Consider the following 24,684-nt stretch of genomic DNA (forward strand, 5'->3'; position numbering starts at 1 on the left):
GCGGTATGGGGCGGAAAGGTCGGAAAGTCGTCCAATTAAAATGTCTAAAATTTGTTGTAACTTTATACATTTGTTTTGTGTAAAATATACTAAGCAAACTGTGTGCACGCGTGCATACTTAAGTTAATTTAAAACATTTCATAAAATTAAAGTATCTTTTAATTTTTCAAATTGTTCTATTCCGATTTAATATTTTTAATGTTTTTTTTTCATAGCTTAAAACAGAGGATTACAAAAAATTACAGTTTTTGGGAAAAACCTTAATTTTAGACGTACGTCTTAAAATTATGATTGTGACCCATTTATTTTACTTTCGGGAAAATTCCAGTTAAAAAAATTATAACTGATTTTTCTACCAAATTTTTCTCTGAACTGACATATTTTGTATTCTTGCGCGCTGCCTTTTACAAATAAAACGAGTCGTTCCTTCTCTGTGTTTTTTAAGGAACTACATATAATTCTCGCTAAAATTTTAACTAGTTTTTAATTCCAATATCTAACAGATTTTTTCGGTCTACTACTACTTCATATAACTTCATTGAAATAACGAAGGTCTGCAACATTGGGTTGTAAACACCCACCTCTGACCCTTTAGTAAAAGTAAATTAAACCTAAAGTCTGACCGCGTCAACCTTGTTGCACCGGGTAGTCCTATTGGGAGTCTGCTCTATTTACCCAATGTCCGGGCGATACAATACAAACTGGGACTGGAAAGGTTGACCCGGCTCGGAAATTCAAATTTACCACGGCTGCCCGTGGTTTGAAGCGCGAAGTCAATTCATTTCCACTCTTTCATATTGATTTAATATTTGATTTTTGTAATTTTTTTTGGGACTTTTAAAGGAAAACGTGTCGAAGGGACTGTACGCGTAATTTCAAGTAATCATTCAAGCAAAGATGACAATGTCCGATTAAACTTTATCTGAGCAATAATGTGGAATATATTGTCGTTTTTCTAGATTTGAACGTGGTAACTCTGATAATTCCTAAAATTTTACTGCAATAGATTTACAAATTATAAACTTTGGTATATAATTTTTGGAAATCAGACCTACTTGATCAGGGAATTTTTTGAGGGTGAATCTGACATTGTCGTCTTTGCAATTACGCTTAATATTTTTTTATAATTTTGTTCAATATTACTGTTCAAAATACGAAATTTTAAATACGACACAGTTATTTATTTATTCAATTTATTTCGCAATTTCAAAAAAAGCAAATATAATAATAAGGCAATTTTGAATAATGATTAAATAAAGCAAGAAGCCTAATAATCATATTTTGTAACCAAAATAGTAGTCAGCAGTTTTACTATATTAATATATAGGAACTCTACTCGAGAAAACACATTTTTGGAGGAAAAATTTAAATTTTAGACCTTGTCGGTCGGAAGGACTGAAACACGTCAATTCTATTGGTGTTAAAAGCACATTTACAGAACATTGAAAATATCAAGCATAGTACATAGTTTAGGGTACATGGAGTACATAGCACTACACGTGCACTGTACAGAAGGATGTTGGCAGTGTACATGAAAGGAAGGAATTTTAAACTATTGATTTTATTTGTTTGTTTGTTTACTATTTCTCCGGACTTGAACGGTTGCATTTTCCAATTTACAAGAGGTTACTTTTCCTGGATTGCTAACTATTCTTCTATTTTTTGACTCGCTTATTTTTTTGAAATAACCGACTATTGTAGAAAATGGCCGACATTTTGCTAAACATTCTTCACAGCCTAGTTCGCGCATTAAGCTGAAAAATATGAAAAATTGGTGGAGAGTTTTAGTCTAATTTCTAAGGAAGAAAGGAAGGAAGGAAAAACAAAAAGAAAGCAAATTGAAAAAAAGCGGGAAGAAGATTGGATTTATAATCTTAACTTTGGTGACCGACATAAGGTTTGGACTGTTTCCTATTTTCTATTAAAATTCAAGGAATGAATTGAAGCTTTAATATTGGGCTGGGTTTGCTGGGTGGGGATAATATGAAGAAATTGGTGTGTGGAGAGCGGGATAAAAATGTTGAGCCTGGTAGTTTTGAATATTTCTTCTTTGGTTGATATAGAATAAAAAAGGGAGAGGGTGTTACAGGGATCAACAAAATATGTTGAACCTTGATAAATATGCGGGTATCAGGTCGTCTTTCTTCTCCCTGTATGGAAGGAAAGAAGAGTACTTGCATAAAAGAAAAGGAATTAAAAGCCAAGTATTGAATGAGACTAGGGATGAGGGGGGAAAGGGGGGGGAAGAGGGGGGAGCTTATGAGAGATTAGAAATACTGCAGCTAAACTTCGTTTAGTATTCTTCCAGTATCTTAGAGTACCAAGAGAATAGAAGTTTAATAACACAGGATACAAGGAGACCAGAGGTTTAATAACTCAGGGTACAAGGAGACCAGAGGTTTAATAACTCAGGGTACAATGAGACCAGAGGTTAAATAACTCAGAGTACAAGGAGACCAGAGGTTTAATAACTCAGGGAACAAGGTCACCAGAGGTTTAATAACACAGGAAAGTAGGAGAACAGAGGTTTAAGAACTCAGGATACAAGGAGACCAGAGGTTTATAACTCAGGATACAAGGAGACCAGAGGTTTAATAACTCAGGAAAGTAGGAAAACAGAGGATTAATAACTCAGGGTCAAGGAACCATAGGTTTAATAACTCAGGAAAGTAGGAAAACAGAGGATTAATAACTCAGGGTCAAGGAACCATAGGTTTAATAACTCAGGAAAGTAGGATAACAGAGGTTTGATAACTAGGGTAGTAGGATACTAGAGGTTTAACATCTCAAGATAGTAGGAGAACAGAGGTTTAATAACTAAGAGTACAAGAGCAAAGATTAAGAACTCAAAAGTACAGAGGGTTTTGAGGTTTAACAATTTAGAGTTAAAATAGTTTACTAACTTTAGGAAAGAAGAGAATAAAAAAGAATATTGAGAGAAAGAGTTGCCACAAAAAAATGAAAAAATGTAAAAAATAAACAAGACTAGGACTTTAAAAAACAGAAGAATATTTTTTTTGTTGAGATCAAACCTGGGAAGACGGAAGGAAAATTGAAATCCAGGATAATTAAAAATGAAATAATAAGAAAAAAAATAAGATATTAAAGGGTTAATGTTGTTGTTAGACAATTGTTCGACCAGAAGGTTAAAATGAACAAATCCTTGCGAGGACAAAAGATAAGAAAATGCATATTGTAGTTGAATAAATCTCTCCTCTTTTGTAAGAGAGCATCAGGATGATAGAAATCATACTGCGAGAGTATCCGGGTATAATCTTGCTCCAGTATCCGGTATAGACAGGGCAGATAAACCCCTCTTCACGGAGCAGGGGCCGGATCCGTCCTGAGATCAAGGTTTAGCTCCGAGAGTAGGGTTGGATGAGACTGACTAGAGAATGGTTTGACCACAAGATTGAGAAACTAGAAGTTAGTTTTGGATGGTTCTATGTTGCGAGGAACAGAGCAGGTAGCATTCTTTGCACGATTAATTAATTAATTAATAATTAACTGGAGAGGATATAATCACAGCCGAGACTGGAGCTCAGGTTCGTTTTAGCTCAGGGTTCAAGCCTGAACAGATAGAGCTCCAGTTTTGATCAATCACTGGATCAAGCGATCAAAAATACGATCATAGCGATCAAATCACTGATGACGTTTGAGATGAAGCGCAAGATGATCGGATCTGCTGAAACTTCTATCACAGTGAGAACATTTGAAGGGTTTAGCTCCTGTATGCTTCCTATAGTGTCGGGTGAGCTCGTCACTCCGCGCAAACCTCCACTCACATCCGTCCCAGGAACACCGGTACGGTTTCTCCCCTGAAATAAGGAAGTATTAATTTTATGCTAGTTAACTGGGGTCTAGGGGGGGGGGGATAGTTTAGGTAAATATGTTATCAGCTCCTTGAGTACTAATTACCAAGATTTTCTCGGATAGTCTCTAATACTACCATGATAAAACCCCTCCTACTTCCGTGGAGAGGGGTCTGCGGCTTGCGCAAATAAGTATGGTTTAATGCAAGGTTTGAAGTTTAGGAATGTACAAAGAGAGAAGGCGAAACATGATAATATTTGTTTCAAATTCTAACCCGAACTTATTAAATACAGGGGCTATATATACAACCTCCTTCTCTTGTTTACCAACTAAGAGCTAAGGTCGGGAAAAGTTTAAAATGAGTTTAAGCCTAAATGGTAAAAACAGCTCCTACATAACAAGGAAATTGGGAGAAAAAACTTGGATCTAAAATTGAACCTTCTCTCTCTTCTTCTAGTTTCATCCCCGGTCTAATTCTAACCCTGAGCTAACGCAACCCTGATCCGTAATATTTAATCTAGCAAAGAATAACAATAAGACGAAAATTCTCCCGAAATGGAATCTCGGCTCAGCATACATCATAGTGTTGAATATCAAAGGTGTACAACATCAGGGTACGAGGATATAGGGATTATAAAAAATTAAGATTTCAATTCCTATAATCTTTAGATCGAGGCAATTTGAGCGCAAGTGTCATTCTTTATGAGAAACCTCTTCAATGAACATTTAAACAAAATAATGCTTTACTTTTGTTTATACCTTTTCTGTAAAACTTGTAAAAGTATGTTTAAGACACTAAATTTGAATAAAGATCTACAATTTTAAAATACATGTCGATTAGTGTGCACAATCTTCAGAGCTGTTTAAAATGTGGTCTGTCATCTTCCTATCCCAATAATTGACGAATATAATATGAAGCCATTTTTGTATGATTTAATCTAGTTTTGAATTTTACGGGAGATCACAGTTTGGAAATCCCAAGACTAAGAGTTTTTCACCACCCTGTAAAACCGCAACACGTGTACACTGTACAGGTCTACAAGAATTTGTTTAATGTTTATGCTTGAGTATGGCTGCAAGGAAGTGAAAGGTGGCGAAAGGCCATCTTTTGTTTATACTAAAAAGTTGCTTGTGAATATCTATAAGTGCAACTGATAAAGCTTTTAGTATTGAAATCCAAGATGTTAAAACATTTTGTATAATATATTATAAAAGTTATACAAAAATTGAAAAATATATTAAGATAAAGATAGAATCTACGAAAAGGATTTAAATTCTAAAATTTAAAAGAGATTCCAAAATTTTTAATTTAATTTAAAATAAATTCTAGATTTGAAATTTATATTTCCTATTTCCGACCATATTTCATTCTCTCCAGCATTCAAACTGAGTGATGTTTCCCACATTTTAAGAATCCCCCCCCCCATATTCATCCTAAAAATTCCACCCTAAATTCTGATTTTACTTTAAAAAAAACCCTCTGCATTATTTTTTTTCACTTCCGTCTGTCTATATAGTAGCCTTAAAACGAAACCCCTTCCCCTAAAAAAAATCTCCCCTAGATAAAAAAAATCTTTTCCAACAGCTTTCATCACCATTATTTCTCCTCTAACTAGACCCTTCGCTTCTATCATAGTAATAATCTGAGCTTTTTTAATTTTTGAGCAAGTTTTAGTATATAAAAGAATGAAACAAGAATTATATAAAATTGCGGATTTTACAAAAGTTGTGAGGGACAATTTCAAATCTGGACCGCGCGGTCTCCGTAAACCTTCGTCCCTGTAGTCATGTGAGGTCCCATCATTTCTGTCCCAAACCCTTCAAAATATATCAAGGCAAGATTATATTTAACTCTAAGTACATTGAAACCCACCTGTGTGTGTTCTTTGATGTGCCTTGAGATGAGAGCTCTTTGTATAAACCTTCTTACAGTTTGGAAAACTACATTTATGTATCCGTCTCTTCTCCTCTAAAGCCTGCTCCAACCTAAACTGTCGGTCAGACAAAACCGTTTTTAGAGACACGGTGGCGGGCGTGAAGGAAATGAGGCGGGGAATCATTTTACCGCCCTTGGCGGTTACCCGTATAATAGCGCTTCTAGTACCATTAGGACCTGCCACTCGGACCAGACCGGCGGGAAGGGTTCTAACGGCGGTTCCAGATTCCGGCGATGACGGAGGTGTTAAGGTTTGAAGAGGAAATGGGCTGCCGGCCACCTTGACGGTCAGCTGTTGTCGTGTATCCATCGGCGATATTGGGTTATTATGTTCTAGCTTCAAGGTGGGGGAGTAGGGTGGAGTATCCCCATCCAAGGAGTGGATACTAGATGTTGAAGAACTAGACGATAAAACTCCGGCGGACGATTCTTCACTTTTAAACTTAAATAATCTTTGGTCCCAAATGTTTAACTCGTCCAGGCTGAGCCGATCGTCGTCTGTATCGTCCGGGTCGGACGGTTCGGACTTGATGATAAGTTCGTGCTTGATGATAGGTCCGTAGTCGTCCTCCAGCTCTCCCTTGAGCCAGGAGCTGGTCAGCTCCTGATGATCTCCTAGATCAAGGGGCTCAGGTTTTATCTGGGGCTCCTGCTCCTTTAGGTACCTCTCCATCTCATAACTCGTCTGAAAACAGATAAAATTAATATTTTAAAAAAAATATTCTTTGAAAAGAAGATGCAAGTTATTCTAACTTTTTTCACAGGTTGGAATTAATGAATAATAAAGTAAGAATACTAATTAAAAGAATTAGCTAAACTAGGTACAGATAGTTAAAATACTTCTCTATCGTAGCTAAATTTTGACATTTCAGAGCCTGTATATTTAAATAAAGACTGCTATTGTTCAGTTTCATGAAATTCTTTAAATATTTTCGTTTCAATTTCAATTTGTTGATTGCACAGTGAGAGTTAAAATTAACAAACAGTGAATACTATGAATTAATTTCCTCCTCTCTCTTATAGTTTTCAACAATAGGATGCAGAATTTAAATGCATTTTCAATTTCATTCATTTTTGATTTTTTTAAAATCTATTTTTCCTATAATTTTCCTTTTCATTTTAAAGGTGTATGTAATACTACTTTTCTGTTTCAATTGTATTCTTTGTGTTCAACAGGATTATTTTTGTATTTATTTATTTGAATTTGTTATGCATCAATTGATTTTCCTTCTGTTCTTAAGGAAAAGGGAAAAAGAAGAGAAGGAAGCGAGGAAAAATACTAGGAAGGGAGAAGAGAAGGAGGAAGGGAATTGGGAAAGCGAAGGGGAAAGAGAAAGGGAAAGAGACAGGGAAAGGGAAAGGGAAGGGGGAAGAGAATGAGGAAGGGAATTTGGAAAGCGAAGGGGAAAGAGATGGAGGAAGGGAATTGGGAAAGAGAACGAGGAAGGTAATTGGGAAAGAGGAGAGGAAATGAAGGGGAAAGAGAAGGAGAAAGGGAATTGGGAAAGAAAAGGGGAAAGGGAAAGGGGATCATTAAATGTGCACGGGTATTAATATAAATTCATTATTTCTAATTTAGGTCAGAAGCCCTCTCCTCCACTTTTTTACAAGTTTATTATTTTATTACTTTTTAAACGTATATTATATTTAGGCCAAACATTTTAACTATAGTTTTAAACTTATGATGATTCATAGCTTAGGTATTTAAAACATAGAAAACTTGCATGTTCAGTATTATATCTACATCAGTACATGTTATAACTTCTACGATTTCAGTTTCAAATAACAAACATTCACCCCCATCCTAACTAATCTATCCCACCCAACCCATGCATGTAGATGTATTGTGGCTTAACTACGGTCACAATAGGAGAAAATATTGAGGAATAAAGTAGGCTTTACAGTGTACACATCTTATATAAACATGAATTCATTCATGATTATTCATTCATTCATTCTCATTCATCCTTTCATTCATTCTTCCTGGCTCCTATTCATCCTTAAATCCTTCCTTTTTAACTTTAATCTACTTGATAAAGAAACAGTAAGCGTATGTCCGGGGACCCTCCATACAAAGATGTCAATGTCCGATTCACAACGGTGTACGCTGAACAGTTTTATTCGATTAATTACGAACTAGATATCAATGTTTATTATTTAAAACTTGATTATTCTAAATTGTTGGTTGTCTATGATGCGCACTTCTGCTACAGGAATTATTAGAATGAAACACTAAACTTAAAAAACATCAATATCTTCTAATCAGAAAAAGGTTTCAAGATTACCATTGTGAATTTGGTATTGTCATCTTTGCGTGGAGATTAACTAAAAAAATTGTATTCCGCCATCTTGTTTCATTCATTGGATTGAATTATAAAATTAAATTGAATAATTGAATCAATGTGTGTATAGTCACACACAAGTATATGTTTTTGTGCACTGCATAGTTTAAAAGGGACTGTAAGCGTAATTTCAAGTGACCTACATGCAAAAATGGCAATGTCCGATTTACAACAGAACCCTTGAAACCTTAAACTGATCAAACTTGTAGACGATGATGTCGTTTTCCTGACGTGAACAGTGTTTATTTCTCGAGATTTCTCCACCTATAAGCTAGAAATGCGCAAGTCACTTTTGCGGCGAACCCGCAACTTAAAACAACCCGGTTAAAGAATGCAAAACATGGATATCTAATTCATACTTAATCAGCTAGACAACGCATTTAGGCGTACAATACAGTTGTTTGCATGGAGGGTCACTTGAAATTACGCTTACAGTCTCTTTAAACTCCCAAGGTTGCAAAAAAAGACACGTGCATGTCAATGTACTTTCTGTAAATATATATAATATGTATTTTTATATTTGTACATATATGAATAGAGGAATAGCTGGCAAGGAATGGTTTCTACACGACACTCTTGCCAACATTATGTAGAGAAGAACAAGGGTATAGGGAGAGAGGGTCACACTTTCAGATCCCATCCAATCCCATCCAATCTCATANTTCCCTCCACGGTTCCCCTTATTTCCAATTACTTCTGGGCTCTGAATGTTATCTTATCCTGGAGTAAGGAAGAATATTAAAAGTATCAAGGTTCTGTTTTCTCCAGGTTCAATTCTATATCTGCTCCATGTGCATATTTTGGACTCAGTTCCAAAGATTTAATTTTACATTTACAAAAATTAAAAACTCGAAAAGCTGATTGGAAAATTTGAGCTTGTTGAAAGTGTTCAATATATTTGAGCTTTTATTTTGTGTTTGAAAATAACATTTTTACAATCTTATAAGAATCCATATGTTTTAGTTTACAATCTTCAAGCTGAAAACTTTCATGTGTTTAAATACATGAATGTATTCCTTGAGTTTAGAATTCATGTATTCACAGCCTTAATGCTTCCAATACATTATACATTCAGATAAATTATACAATTACATTCACACAATTTTCTTTCCAGGGAATTTATACTTTTATCAAGTCTTAAAACTTTAAGCGGCTATGCACAAAATGTTAAATTACCCTCCCTTTACAAGAGTGACATGTCAGATTTACAACGGTACTATCAAGTGACCCTCCCTCTACAAGAGTGACATGTCAGATTTACAACGGTACTGTAAAGTGACCCTCCCTTTCCAAGAGTGACATGTCAGATTTACAACGGTACTGTCAAGTGTACCTCCCTTTACAAGAGTGACATGTGAGTTTTACAACGGTACTGTCAAGTGACCCTCCCTTTACAAGAGTGACATGTCAGATTTACAACGGTAGTGTCAAGTGATCCTCCCTTTACAAGAGTGATATGTCAGTTTTACAACAGTACTGTCAAGTGATCCTCCCTTTACCAGAGTGGCATGTCAGTTTTACAACGGTACTGTCAAGTGACTCTCCCTTTACAAGAGATATATCATATTTACAACGGTACTGTCAAGTGACCCTCCCTTTACAAGATTTTTTAAGTTTAAAAAAAGCATGTTTAGATGCTTCAAACTTTATTTATTAATATAATTTGTAGTTTAAAAGATTAATGATGTTTCCCGCGGCTAATATATGTTGGGAGGTTTTACAAGTGAAAACTTGTTGATTTGAATTTATTTTGAGATAAATTGATCCTCTACATATTGCAGTTTAAAAAATGTCAAAGTTTTAGGTAAAATATTGTTTGAATTTTCTTTTTAAACATATTTCATTTCACATACTCAGAGGGAGAAAAACCGAGAGAAAGAAAAACGAACAACGAATAAGTGGGGGGAGGGAAGGAGTAGACAGAAAATCAAATTCGATAGAAAGTATTCGGAAATATGTTAAAAGAAGAAATAGAAGAAAAAGAGAAAAAACAAGATTTAATAAAAAAAAGAGACACACATAAGAAAGAGAAAAAAGATAAAAAAGAAATAATTAAAAAAGAACAGAGACCATTGTTTAGTTTAAATGGGTGTAAAAAAACTGAGAAAAGCCCATTAGTTAAATAGATAACAACTAGATCAAAAAAAATTAATCAGTAAAAAATATTTTTAAAAAGTAAGAACGAAAGAATGAATGAATTAAAAGAAATGAGGGATAGTGAAAGCACTCATAGATGAAAATTACAATAGAAAAGAGAGATAAATAGATTAAGGATAGAGTATGACTGAGTTACAATGGATAGAATAAGAAAGGATAGAAAATAAATGAGTTACAATGGATAGAATAAGAAGGGATAGAGTATGAATGAGTTACAATGGATAGAATAAGAAAGGATGGAGAATAAATGAGTTAGGATGGATAGAATAAGAAAGGATAGAGTATGAATGAGTTAAGATGGATAGAATAAGAAGGGATAGAGTATGAATGAGTTACAATGGATAGAATAAGAAAGGATGGAGAATAAATGAATTAAGATGGATAGAATAAGAAGGGATAGAGTATGAATGAGTTAGAATGGATAGAATAAGAAAGGATAGTATGAATGAGTTACAATGGATAGAATAAGAAAGGATGGAGAATAAATGAATTAAGATGGATAGAATAAGAAGGGATAGAGTATGAATGAGTTAGAATGGATAGAATAAGAAAGGATAGAGAATGAATGAGTTAGAATGGATAGAATAAGAAAGGAGGGAGTATGAATGAGTTAAGATGGATAGAATAAGAAGGGATTACAGAGAATGAATGAGCTAAAAAGAATGGATAAAACAGAAATAGTAGATTAAAAGCAGAAAACGAAAAGAAAGAGAATGAAAAAGTGAAAACAGATAAGATAAGAACACAAAGAAAATTATTAGAAATGGGAAAAAGAGAAAAAGCAGAATAAGAGAGGAGTATTTAACCCTGAATGAGAAGGAAGGAAGTTCGCTCATTTATCTTGGTACAGACCATCCAACCATACAAGTTGTGTGTACACATCCTTATCTTTATATAAACATGCTCTTATACATAAACAATATAATAATGTACAGTACTGTACATTGTACACTGCACACTGTACACTGTACAGACCATCCAACCATACAAGTTGTGGGTACACAGCCTTATCCTTATACAAACATGCTCTTAAACATAAACAATATTATAATGTACAGTACTGTACACTGTACACTGCACACTGTACACTTTACAGACCATCCAACCATACAAGTTGTGTGTTCACATCCTTATCCTTCACATACAACAATAATCTGTGAGTATGAACTGTACAGCTACATTAAAGTTGGTTGTTCAAAAGAAAACAAAAATTTCGTGGTTGACATTTTATATCCCAACTAAGAAAGTCTACAACTGTTCAGTAATTAGTATTTGTCTGCAACTGTTCAGTATTCCACCCCTTTACTGGTAATGTTTAGAGTATAGCACTGAGGCTTACTTCACGGTTCAATGCAGGTACATCGACGGGTAATGAATACCCTTCTCCCATAAATATCCCTCCCCCCCCACACCTGTGACAACAATAAACCATACACAGAGTATGCAACAAGAAACCATGAACATGAAACCAAACACAGAGTATTCAACAATAAACCATACACAGAGTATGCAACAAGAAACCATGAACATGAAACCAAACACAGAGTATTCAACAATAAATCAAACACAGAGTATACAATAAGAAACCTTTCACAAAGTATGCAACAATAAACCATAACAGAGTGTGCAACATTACTGATTACCCTGTGTTTACTTTATGGCTGAAGTTTCCAGTAAAAAATACAATTGAGAAAAAACTATTTTCGGAACGTTGTTTTGAACGAAATAAATTAAAATTTAGATGAAACAAAAGTACAAAAACAAACAGGAAAATGTCTGGACATTTCTTGCATTTAATATTTCATAGCTTTAATATTTAACAAGGCTAAAATTTAGCTTCGAACCCGCTTAATTTTTTTTAAGTGCTTTTACTCCATAGCATTTTCTCTTCAACCATTGTAAAACAATTATATAAAAATTTTCGTAGATTTTCCTGTTTTCTTGGATTTTCCTGCTTGTCAATGTTTTTATTTTATTTATTATGTTTTATAAACAGACTTAATCGTGAATAACCCCTTTTATAAACTTTTACCCCCTCCCTTTCCCAGGTTTCCTGCCAACTAACCCTGGGGAGGGGGGAATACTTTCTGGGGGCGGATGGGGAGGGGGGTATGGTTTCCGGGGACCTGGGGAATATAATGGTTTAATGATGCCTGAAGCACGTAAAACATGTAAGGACATTTAACCCCCCATCTAGTAACAATCAACCTACTCTCTACCCCCCCTCCCCCCCATTCCTTGTTGAATGTTGTTGTAACAATACAAGGCAATTTTGTCAAAATTTGACAAGTTTATTTGCAGTGTAAATATTCATATTTATATTCTTTGACAAATATATTAATTCCCCCCCCCCCCTACTCGGAATCCCCCCCCTTTCGATAAACAATTGTAATTAGAGGAATATATGCCATGTATCAATACTGCAATTCATGAATTAATAAAGAGATTAATTTTCCACCGATTAATAAACAAATACGTTTTTTATATAAAGCTAATAATAACCAAGTAAATTAGGGGGAGGGAGGAGGGTGTCTGAGACATGAAAAAAGGAAAATTAGAAAGGTAAAGGAAAAGAAGGAAGGTTGGGAAAAGAAGAAAGGTAGGGAAAAGAAGGAAGGTGGGGAAAAGTAGGAATAGGAAGGTGGGGAAAAGAAGGAAGGTGAAGAGGGAAGGAGAGGGAAGGAGAGGGAAGGAGAGGGAAGGAGAGGGAAGGAGAGGGAAGGACTAAATGTTAAATGGGTTTATTAAGGTGTCATCTCTATCATTAAAGCATGTTAGCTTGAACCAGAACAGATGTAAACCATTATACCTTCACCTCAATTCATTTCAGGCCATAAACAGGCAGTTTCAGGCCCACCCTTCTATACCAGGGATAAATACAGGCAGTTCTCAAGCCAGGACCTTGTTTTCATGCATTCATATAACTGCATTCAGATCGTGAATTTGGTTTTTTATCTAAACTGCATTTTTGAAAAATATCTCTGCACATTATACATTGAAATATATTTAAGCTAATTTGACATCCTCTCATTCATTCATTCATTCATTCAGTCAGTCATTCATTCATCCTTTCATCCTCTTATCCTTCCCTCATATATTCCTGCATACATACATTCATGTTTGAAACCGGTTTCTAAGGTCGGTAGAAAACAAAGCCGAGAACATGCACGATTGAATCCAATTTTGCACAAATTCCATAAAATCAGATATAAAAAAATATTTAAACTCTTATTCATGAATTGCAAATTCATTGTCATTGAAAAAATTAAAATTATACAAAACATGAAATTATTGAACAAAAACATGTAAATTATTGATAAAATAACAAAAATAATTTAGGAAAAATCTTGTTAAATTACCTCAAACAAATTTGAAAATAAATGGCCATTGAACAAACAAACAAACAAACAAACAAATAAATGTTTGCTCCCCCCTAGTAAAAATAAACAATAGAAGACTATGCTTCGCAAAGCTAAATTTAAATCATAAACTCAGAAGCAAAAATGTTGCGGGGGGGGGGATTTTTCAACAAAATTGTACTCTTTGCATCTAATTTTGTTCTATTTTCAAGTCCGTTGAAATATTTCAAATTATAAACTTATCCATCCTTTTGCTCGGTGCAGATATCAAAAATTATTTTGTTTCGTGACTAGCTCTATTTTAGTTTTGGCTTTTCTTGGATTTTTAGGCAGTTTGTCTAGGCCTTAAGGCCATATTTATGTATATTAACTCACTGCCTAACTGGCTCATATTAGTTCATTTGTATATATTAAACGCATATCTATCTTTCACGTTTTAGGTCATTTTCTAAATTTTAAAATTTTATTTTTATTGATGAGGCTATGTAAGGTTCATCAAGCTTTGTTTTGATGGATAGATAAAGTGACAATTAATGATTAATTTCAAACATGGTCAGTTTGTGTCGAAAACAAATGAAACTCCGAAATTAAGATCAAGAAACCAAGATTTTTTAAAAAAAGTTTTAGCGCTAACAAAGATTAGATCCTAAAAATATTCCCAAAAGCAGATATTTGAAAAGAGTTGAGGGCAGGGGGGGTTGTAGAGTGGGGAAGGGGGGGGGGGTAGAAGCCCACCTAGTAATTTATTCCAAACCCTAAATATCGTTGAATTCCACAGTTCACATTGACGTAGTACCGGACGGAGAACGGACGTACAGAGAACGGACAGATATCGGACAGAGTACGGACATCTTTGTAATGAACATTGAAATGGACAGCAAACAGAAGTTGAAATGGACAGCAAACAGAAGTTGAAATGGACAGCAAACGGAAGTTGCAATAGACAGCAAACAGAAGTTGAAATGGACAGCAAACAGAAGTTGCAATAGACAGCAAACAGAAATTGAAATGGACAGCAAACAGAAGTTGAAATGGACAGCAAATTGAAACGATCATGGTGGTTCAAATCGAAATTACAGACTAAAAAAATCTTCAACGTCAAAAAACGTTAACCATCAACGCTCGAAACGTCAAACGTATCTTACATAAAAAAGACCACCTTTAGTTTTATAAATTGAAAATGAATAAATAAATGAATTCACATACATTTGATACATTCCAGAGAAAGATGTACAAAAGAATAGTTATGCTTGAGTGCGTATATATACGCGCGTAAACCGCCATTTCTGACGCAAAATGGCGTCATTATTATTTAATTATATGATTCAGGTTTGAGAGTGCAGCGAGCAACAATAGTATTTATGTTTCAATTTAGGAGAAGTGTAAATCATGAAAACTTGCGTAACAACTAGATACATTTGCGTAACAACTAGATATATTTGTGTCTATTGATAAAACAAATTTTCACCCTACCCTTTACAGGAGGATTCTATAAAAACAAAGTAGACACAAAAAGCATTAATATTTGAAGCTTGAACCCATACGCATTACGCAAACCACTTGATCACTATGCATGCGTTCAAATATAATTTGTCAAACATCCCCAGTATTGATTTGACGCATTTGCCAAGATTGATGTTGCGTATGAAATGCATACCTCTCTGCATGCGTATATGAATATTAAATATGCGTATTACGTACAGGTGAATATACGCCCTTCGCGTATGCATCATCCCGCTGAGAGAGATCCATATATAAAGGATAACAAGGATATTTATTTTCTCAAAAATATGTTTAAAATTTTTTTTTTTAGCAAATAGTAAGGAGAGGAGGCATGGAATTGAAATGAATGTCTTAATTTTTTCTTTTTTTTAATTGTTCCCTTATAGTTCAAAATTTTCCAAAAATAAAATTTCTTTAATGAAATGATTTAATCTTTTTTTAAAAATACATGTACATGAAGAAAAACGTTGAAGAAAAAAGACATTTCAAGATTTTTATTATTATTTTATACGCTTAAATATGTATATGGAAAACACAGGAAAAGATGTTGAATTTAACACGGTATGCAAAATTTACATGAAAAAGAATTTCGTTCAGAAGGAAAAAATGTCAGTAGGGGTTTGGATGAAGTTTATAGTAAAGTTAAATGTAATTTTTGTAAGATACATTATTAAACATTCTTAAAATTCTATAAAAATAATCTTTATTTTTGTTTTTTTTTAACATCTAATTCTACGATTTTTAGTTGATATTTTTGCATACATTTCTGCATATATTTTAGACACCCAATGGGCCTATATAAAAAATGTTAAACCCATGTATGGAAGGTTTTTGCTTGCAAACAAGGATGTAAAGAAGAAATAAAAATAGAATAGATAGATAGACAGATAGATAGATGGATGGATAGCTATCCTTAACATTGCAAAAAGCATGAAACATGATAGATAGATAGATCAAAGAAAGGCAGTTAGATAGATGTATAGATAATAGATAAGTTAAGATTGCATAAAGCATGAATTATAATGTTGATACAATAAAAATACTATTTATCAATGCTCAGATTTATAAATAGATAGATAGATAAATTGATAGATTGATATGTAGACATATAATTATTATTATGTATGTAGACTTATAGATTATTATTTTTCTTCTTTATATTTATAAATAGATGATTAGATAGATAGCTAGATAGATAGATATATAAAGATATCTATATAAAAATAGATAAATAGTTAGATAAATAGATAGATAGATAAACACATAGGGCCTATGTGCATGCATGTAAGGTACTATGTAGGCAGTAGGAATGCAAGAGGGTTCAGGCAGATGGGGGGGGGGGGGGTGGTTAAAGGTTTGAAGCTAGATAGATAGATAGATAAATATACAGATAGTTAGATAATAAGATAGCTAGTAAAGGAATGCAGGAGAGGAATTCAAGATTTGACTTGTTATTGACAGAGTGTAGAATCTAGAATAGATAGCTAGATAGATAGATAGATAGATAGATAGAAAGTTAGATAGATATAGATAGATAGAAAGATAGATAGATAGAAAGATAGATAGATAGATAGATAGATAGATAGATAGATAGATAGATAGATAGATAGAAAGATAGATAGATAGATAGATAGATAGATAGATAGATAGATAGATAGATAGATAGATAGATAGATAGATAGATAGATAGATAGATAGAACACAATTTAACATTGTCAAGATTCTCTTTTGGCTTTTCAGTTTCGTAAACCATGTTTTCAGCGTATAAAAATAAGAGATAAAATTTAGTTTTTTCAATCGTGTTATTTATACAATTTATCGTATTCTATATTCACAAATAATCCCAAAAAAATATCTAATACATATAATTTATTATTTTTCAAGTTGAACAATGTCATTCAAAAACAGATATAAATTAATAGATAAATAATTAATTAATTAATTTATTAAGTATAGTAATAAGTAAACCAATAATATTTTTGTTGGATTTGTTAAACATTTTGAATTCTTTCATATCTTAACCTCAAATGAGAAGAAAGTTGATTTGAAATTAAATTAAATTTAGAGGTGGTCTGAAAAAGGTTCAAAGCAAAACCTCCATATAGAACCTGCCATGCAAATAAAGGAATTTTTTATTAAATTGCAAATTTTCATATTAACAAATCTATTAAGTGAAATGAATTAATTCTTGTTCATAATTTTATAAATTTTTTCAGATGACATTTAAAGCAATTATATAGCTGTCAAATAGAGAAATAGAAAAATAGATAGATGAATAGATATATACAAAATAAGAATTGTTAAATAATTCATAATTGCATATACAAGATTAGATTAGATTATAAAACATTATAGTTTTTCAGTAGTTTTTTTGTAAGATAAAATAATTCATAGACGTGTAGATAGATAGAATAGATAGAATATATAGAATAGATAGAATAGATAGAATAGATAGAATAGATAGAATAGATAGAATAGATAGAATAGATAGAATATATAGAATAGATAGAATAGATAGAATAGATAGAATAGATAGAATAGATAGAATAGGTAGAATAGATAGAATATATAGAATAGATAGGATAGGTAGAATATATAGAATAGGTAGAATAGATAGAATAGATAAAATAGATAAAATAGATAAAATAGATAAAATAGATAGAAAAGATAGAATATATAGAATAGATAGAATATATAGAATAGATAGGATAGGTAGAATATATAGAATAGATAGAATAGATAAAATAGATAAAATAGATAAAATAGATAGAATAGATAGAATAGATAGAATAGAAAGACATATTTAAAGATAGATAGATAGATAAAGATTGATATTAGGTCAAAGAACATGAAACCTGAAGTGAAACAATGTGTTTAATCAAGATATATATATAAAGATAGATAAAAAGTTTTATAAAAATGGAATTATCTCAACTTAACTAGGAGGAAGAAGAAGGTCAACTCTATGCATAATGCACGGGCACCCGTAGTACATTTGAATTTCCGATCCGGGTCAACCTTTCCGGTCCCAGTTTGTACTGCACCGCACGGACATTGGGTTAATAAAGAAGACAATCAACAGGGCTAGCCGGTGCAACAAGGTTGACGCGGTCAGACTTTAGGTTTAATTTACTTTTACTAAAGGGTCAGGGGTGCGTGGGTTTTGTCACAAGTATAAAAAAATTGTAAATCTACGTCAGTTACATTAAAAAATATTCAAAATATTTGTGTTCCTCTCAATTGCTCTGTAATAAGAGTATTTATGATTGAAAACATGTAAGATTTACATCTTACATGGAATTTACTTTAGTTTGGCGTGACAAGAAGGATATAGATAGATAGATAGATAGATACCTGATGCCAATCCTCCTCTAGGCTGGCTTGACCGGAAAAGTATCCAGTATCATGAACCACCTGGAGCTCCCGAAAAATACCACCGCTTGGTAAAACGTCCATCCTGAGACCGGGATAAACGTCCAGGTAATAAAGACCCAGCGAGCACTAGGGGTCAACTCACTTTTCACCGGTCCAGGGTGTCCCTGGTTTGAAGGGTCATACACTCAATGTTAAACTCACACCCAACAGGTGGATTCCACTTGTCAACTAAAGGTGACAAATAATCAGAGAGAAATGTTATGTGGTTTCCTTTCGAAGGAAGAATTGTAACTGAAGTTTTCCACAGTGCGGAGCGCTCACACAGCTAGAGACATTAGACCGCATTCTGCAGTTTTCAGCCAATCAGAGACCAGCTTTCATCCTCTACTAGTAGTACACCGCTGTATCGAGCTCTCTCATTGGATGGCTTGACTCAGGGCGCCGTAAGCAGAACATTTCTGTTGATTTTCTCTGTGACTTGGGGCAATGATATCACCGTAGGATGGGATTCAACAATTGGCAGTTGCGCCGAATTCAAGTTCTGTCAATCAATCATTCATCAATTCATCAATTCATCAATTCGAAATAATTAACTTCAGAAATATAACATAGATATTTCAGAACAAGAGATAGAACTCAATTTTGCAACGATCTTTTTCTCTGAAAAACAAAAATTTAAACATCATGTCAAAAATAGAAATAAATTTCTCATTTAATAATCTTACATGTATATTTTTTGTAAGAAAGAAAAAGTTTAAAAAATTTTCGTGCAAAAAATTAATTTTGTTCTCACTGTTGAGAGTAAAATCAAAGCTTTATGTGTTGTTTTGGATTTGATCTTTTCCATATGTCTTGGTGATTTTAACGTGTATAATTCTAAAATTTTTAAAATAACTATGATAAGACACTTAAATTTAAATTAGTAGTAATCAGGGAAAATAGAGATCATAATTAATTAAGTGATCAAGATTTTAAAACACACAGGATTTGATCTTATTGTAAAGTTATGATCTTTATAAAAGGAATAAAAATTATAAATTCCTGAAATTCCTTAAATTCCTGTCAAACTATATTTCTATCTTTCATTAGGACTGGAAAAAGTTTCGTTAACGAAACGGAGAATTTCTAAAATTAACGGAAGAGTATGTTAACGAACGGCAAAATCGTTTACTTTAAATCGTCAACGAAGCGGATTTGCCATTTTATGAAAAACTAACGGTTGAAAATGAAAACGAAACAGATATATTTTTTAAAACGGTGAATTTCTTTTTTTTTCTGCTAAAAATTTAATGGAACTTGTAAAAAAAATGTACGTGTTTTGATGTTTTTAAATGTTGTCTTCTGTGTTCAAAACCATTAACGTTTTCATAAACAGTCAATGAAATGATGTTGGTGCTTTGCACCGTTAACGCCTGCAATAATAGTACTCTTAATTAACGGCTGTAGCCGTTAACCCTATTCCCGCTGGGGGGGGGGGTCAATTTGACCCCCCCCCTGTAGTTTTTTCTACATAACTCAAAAAGTATTGGTCTGAGGCTGTTGAAATTTTCTGACTTTTCTTACATACCCAAAGCCCTCCCTTTAGGCCTAAAACCGGGCTTTAATACTAACTGCCTGAGTCCTCAGGCACACTGCCTGAATGACTGCTTTTGCCTGTAGCAAACTAAATCTTTGTTTTGACCCACTTTCACTTGTCAGATTTTGATAAAATTTAGCTTTTTGGAAAGCCTATGACATAAGGAAACGGATTGCACAAATTTTGCGAAAAAAAATTGCAAATATTTTGCAAAAATCCTGTCAAAGGAAATTTGCACATTTTTAGTTTTTCTTGATTAAAAATCAGGTTATTAAAAATTTGCAAAAATTTTTGCATATTTGAAATGGCATGGTCAAGGGCTTTTCAAAAATGTATAATTTGTCATTTTTTGGACAAATTTTTTTTTGCAAACATTTTTACTATAAAACTGGATTTTGCGATAAAAAATTCAATTTTCGCAAATTTGCAAATTTTTTTGCAGATTCTAAAAGTAGAGCACAAGAGCTTTCTAATGATGTATCATTTGTCATATTTGGACATAAAACATGGGATTTAGAGGGGGGGGGTCAAATTGACCCCCCCCCAGCGTATCCTGGTTTTCAAGTACCCCAGCGGGGATAGGGTTAAACGGGTGTCGAAAATTTTCCGTGAACGCCATTCATAAAATTAAGATCGCTAACTAACGGTAACTTTTTTAAATTACGGAAAATAACGTTAACGTATCTTTCTATCTTTCTATCATTCCATCTTTCTATCTTTATATCTTTCTATCTTTCTATCTTTCAATCTTTCAATCTTTCTATTTTTCTATCTTTCTATCCATCTATCTTTTTATCTTTTTACCTATCTATCTTTTTTATTTTCTTATATTTCTATCTTCATATCTTTCCATCTTTCTAGCTTTCAGCCTTTCAACCTTTCTATCTTTCTATATTTCTATCTTTTTACCTATCTATCTTTTTATCTTTCTTTCGTTCTATCTTTCTATTCTTCTATCTTTCTATCTTTCTTTCTTTCTATCTTTTTACCTTTCAATCTTTTTACCTTTCAATCTTTTTATCTTGCTATATTTCTATCTTTCTATCTTAATATCTTCCACTCTATCTTTCTACCTTCCTATCTTTTTATCTTTCTATCTTTCTATTTTCCTATCTTTCTATCTTTCTATCTTTTTACCTTTTTACCTTGCTCGGTAGAGAGTATAGAGCCTGATAGCTTCGTGTTTCGATATATACATATTTAGACCTACCAGTTTTTGGTAGAGAGGATAGAGTTTGATAGCTTGATGTGTGGATAGATGCACCCTTAGACCTACCTGTGTTCGGTAGAGGGTATAGAGTTTGATAGCTTTGTGTGTGGATAAATACATACTTAAACTTAACAGGTTTGGTAGAGGTTATAGTGTTTGAAAGCTTTGCGTTTCGATAAATACATACTTAAACCTACCAGGTTCGGTAGCGGGGATGGAGTTTAATAGCGTTGTGTGTGGATTGAGACACACTTTTTTTTGGAGTGTAAGGCATTTATTACAAATGGATAGACAGATAGATTTTCAGCTAGATAGATAGACAGATAAACAACTAGATAGACAGATATATAGAAAGATTGACAGACAGACAAATAGACACCTGTGCAAAGAATTAGCAGAAGATTTATTTGAATTTGTATATGCTGATTATTCTGCAGTGCCGCCATTAAGCTACTATATATATATATCATGTTTTTATAATTTATGTATATCAGGCTAATTCGTATATCTATCCATCTGTCTATCTTCCTATCTACAAATCTATATAATCCATCAATATATGTATTTATTTGAATATCTATCTATTACAGTGGTAAATTATGAATCTAGAAGCCATAGTTTTTTCAACCCGACTTTATAATTCATAAAATAAAATATACGTAAACTATTTTTAAACTAACTGATTGATTGTTTTGATTGTAACTAGTGAGATCCTTAAAACTGTGAAACAGGAGGACACCATTTTTTTAAGACATCAAATCCGTTTAGATGATGTTTTAACCGAAATAGTTTTAACATTAATAGCTAACTGAAAACTGCAACGTTTCATGTTCATTGAACTTTCCAAATCATCACTTTGAGTCTAACTGTCGTCTTTATATTCCAGAGTTGAATGAGTTCAACACTCTCTTTAAACACAGTTTTATAATTGAGCAACCCTATTTAAAGAACAATTTTATAAGATCAATTAAGATGTCTGCATTCATTGCTAGTCTAGGAATGTTTGTTGCAAAATAACCAGGAAAACTTGACATCCAAGAAAGTCAGGAAAAAAATATTTCAAAAAAAGTTCGTAAAAGTTCATTTGCTTGAATAAAATGGAAACACATGAAAGAGATATATGGAACATGGTTTTTCTAAAGGTTTAATCAATGTTTATCTCATTTTCTTTTAAATAGAATATACTTTTCTTATTCCGTTTGAGTGGAAATTCAATACATTAATTACATGAATATCTTTAACTTTGAATGATTTGTGTTCTATTTGTTGTTCCCCATCCAAAATTTAAAAACATGCGAGTTTTCTAGTCGTAAATATACTTTTTCTTCAAAATTTTACTCAACATTTTACAAAAAGTAGGAATTTAAAAATGTTTTCCATTGTATGTTTGAGTTCAAAACACAATTAGTTGTTATTATTTTAACAAACTAAATATTTTTCAGTTGCTGCAGAAATGCACGAAAGTACAAAAATCCGCAGTTAATGAACTGTACTTTAGCTTAAGCCTGTGCATGCTAAATTTATCCATTATCTCAGGCCTATGTATATACTATAGGCCTACACGTGCCGGAGGCTTAGATTGGCCTCTTTTTTGCATTAGAATTCGAAGAGTTGTGCCGTGGAGGCCGGTGTGGCCTAATTCCAGAGAAAAGTCTAGACATTGAACAGCCTTTATCTCGGGGGACAGAGGTTGCGTGATTTTCAGGATATGTACTTTGCTATTTATCTATCTATCTATCTATCTATCTATCTATCTATCTATCTATCTATCTATCCAGGAATATTGATCTGAAAGTATAAATAATTGATTTCACCATTTATCTCTGTCTTTTCTTATCTTCAAATTGATTTTATTTGTCGATCGATTCTCAATAGAAAATACATTAATGATGAACTTTAGAATTTAATCCTCTAGCATTTCTTCTCTTTTTACCATGCTTCTCCTCCTCTCCTATTGCTGACACGGCCATTATTATGTTCTAGCTAGGGAACCCAGCTTTACCTGGAGCCTAGGGTTTCCCCAGAAAAAGTCTACCTACTCAACATTGATAAATTTGTAAACCAAAAACATTTTCGCGGTTCTACCGATACCCTTGGTTCCGTGGATCGTTCGAACGTTCAGAATAAAACGATAGTTTTTTTCTGAACGCACAAATTTTCCAAAAGATTTTATTCGCACAAACTTTTCTTTTTAAATGAAATACAGGGTGTTTTTTCATCTTGTCAATTTTGATTCTTCTCTAATACAGGGAAAACAGAAAATAGATGATTATTCTAAAAGATGTTCAAAGTGTCCGCCCTCCAAACAATGGTCGCTCTTTTCCGGACGTCGGCTCAACTTCCGACTGGGAGGCAGACCCAAAATAATGCTCCGATCTTTTTAAATTTTAAAACAACCTAGGCCTTGTTATAGAGAGGGTTCCCTGGAAATTACAGATAGATCAGTCGAAAATGAGGGCGCAGCTTTAAAAACCTTGCCCCTCTCGACCATGTTGTTACACAACTAAAAAATTAAAAATTTTTCTAAAATTTTGTAAGAATTAAAGAAAGAAAATATGAATTCAGTAACCTCCCATAATAAGCTTTCCATATCTGTTTTCAAAACGGAAATATCATAAAAAATAAAAAATTATTAAAGTTTCTAAATTGACAAGATTAAAAAACATCCTGTAAATGAAAAATGAACGAACAAAACAATTAGTTTTGAACAATTGAAAAAAATACTACCCCCCCCCCCCCCCACCAACCCGGTTTCTCCCTAGATATATGAATGTTCATATTATATATACATAAAGGTTTTCATAATTTATCATTTTGTAGAATTCATTTCTGTCCAAAATCCTTCCAAGAATTTTTCTTCAGTCTATTTCTGAATGTGTGTAGCATTTATTACTATGCATTATTTTTTATTTTATGTATTTTTCTTTATATTTTATTACTAAACTAGCTAAAGGCCCGGCGATGCCCGTGGAAAAAAAATTCAAGAAAAAAACATTTGAAAAAAAAATAATTTTGTAGAAAAATAATTTCGACTTTTTTAGCCTATGTCACCCTCCGGCTACCCATGAGTGTCCACAAAAAAATCAGCCCATGCGGTCAAGCCATTTTGCCGGCTATAGGTAACATATATATATGAACGTCTTGTTTTATTATATAGATTTGTATTTGTTTAAAAAATCACTTGCAAAAAACAAATATAACTAATTATATTGAATATTATAAACTTTTATTTGAAGAAAGCGATTCTCGAATTTTTAATTTAATTTTTTATTCTCATTTAAATATATATATATATAATATATCACCATGCAATAAACATAATTTTTTAGATATTAAAAAAATCGTCCAAAAAGAACATTAACATTAAAGAGAACTTGCGAAATTAACATTAAAGTTGGCTTTAATTAATGATT

General features: G+C 32.9%; 1 protein-coding gene across 1 annotated transcript; it reads right to left on the minus strand.

Annotated features, from left to right (window-relative positions):
* Positions 1-1,379: 1,379 nt before the first annotated feature.
* On the minus strand, positions 1,380-18,794 carry LOC111718462 (Krueppel-like factor 6). The gene is made up of 3 exons (XM_023494067.1): positions 18,465-18,794; positions 5,687-6,434; positions 1,380-3,818 (listed from the first exon to the last, which is right to left on the minus strand). Exons 1-3 carry the CDS (start codon positions 18,564-18,566, stop codon positions 3,643-3,645), a joined length of 1,026 nt encoding a protein of 341 aa, XP_023349835.1. The 5' UTR covers positions 18,567-18,794; the 3' UTR covers positions 1,380-3,642.
* Between the last annotated feature and the right edge of the window lie 5,890 nt (positions 18,795-24,684).

This window comes from Eurytemora carolleeae, unplaced genomic scaffold (genome assembly GCF_000591075.1).
Source record: "Eurytemora carolleeae unplaced genomic scaffold, Eaff_2.0 scaffold78, whole genome shotgun sequence".
NCBI classification, from domain to species: domain Eukaryota; kingdom Metazoa; phylum Arthropoda; class Copepoda; order Calanoida; family Temoridae; genus Eurytemora; species Eurytemora carolleeae.

Bases quoted from the DNA above. Each gene is read 5' to 3' on its own strand.
- LOC111718462 (XM_023494067.1), bottom strand. From the start codon at position 18,566: ATGGACGTTTTACCAAGCGGTGGTATTTTTCGGGAGCTCCAGGTGGTT. The intron at 6,435-18,464 runs GTATCTATCTAT...ATCTGTTTTCAG, and splicing joins TAGAGGAGGATTGGCATCAG to ACGAGTTATGAGATGGAGAG. The intron at 3,819-5,686 runs GTGGGTTTCAAT...TCCTTATTTCAG, and splicing joins ACATCAAAGAACACACACAG to GGGAGAAACCGTACCGGTGT.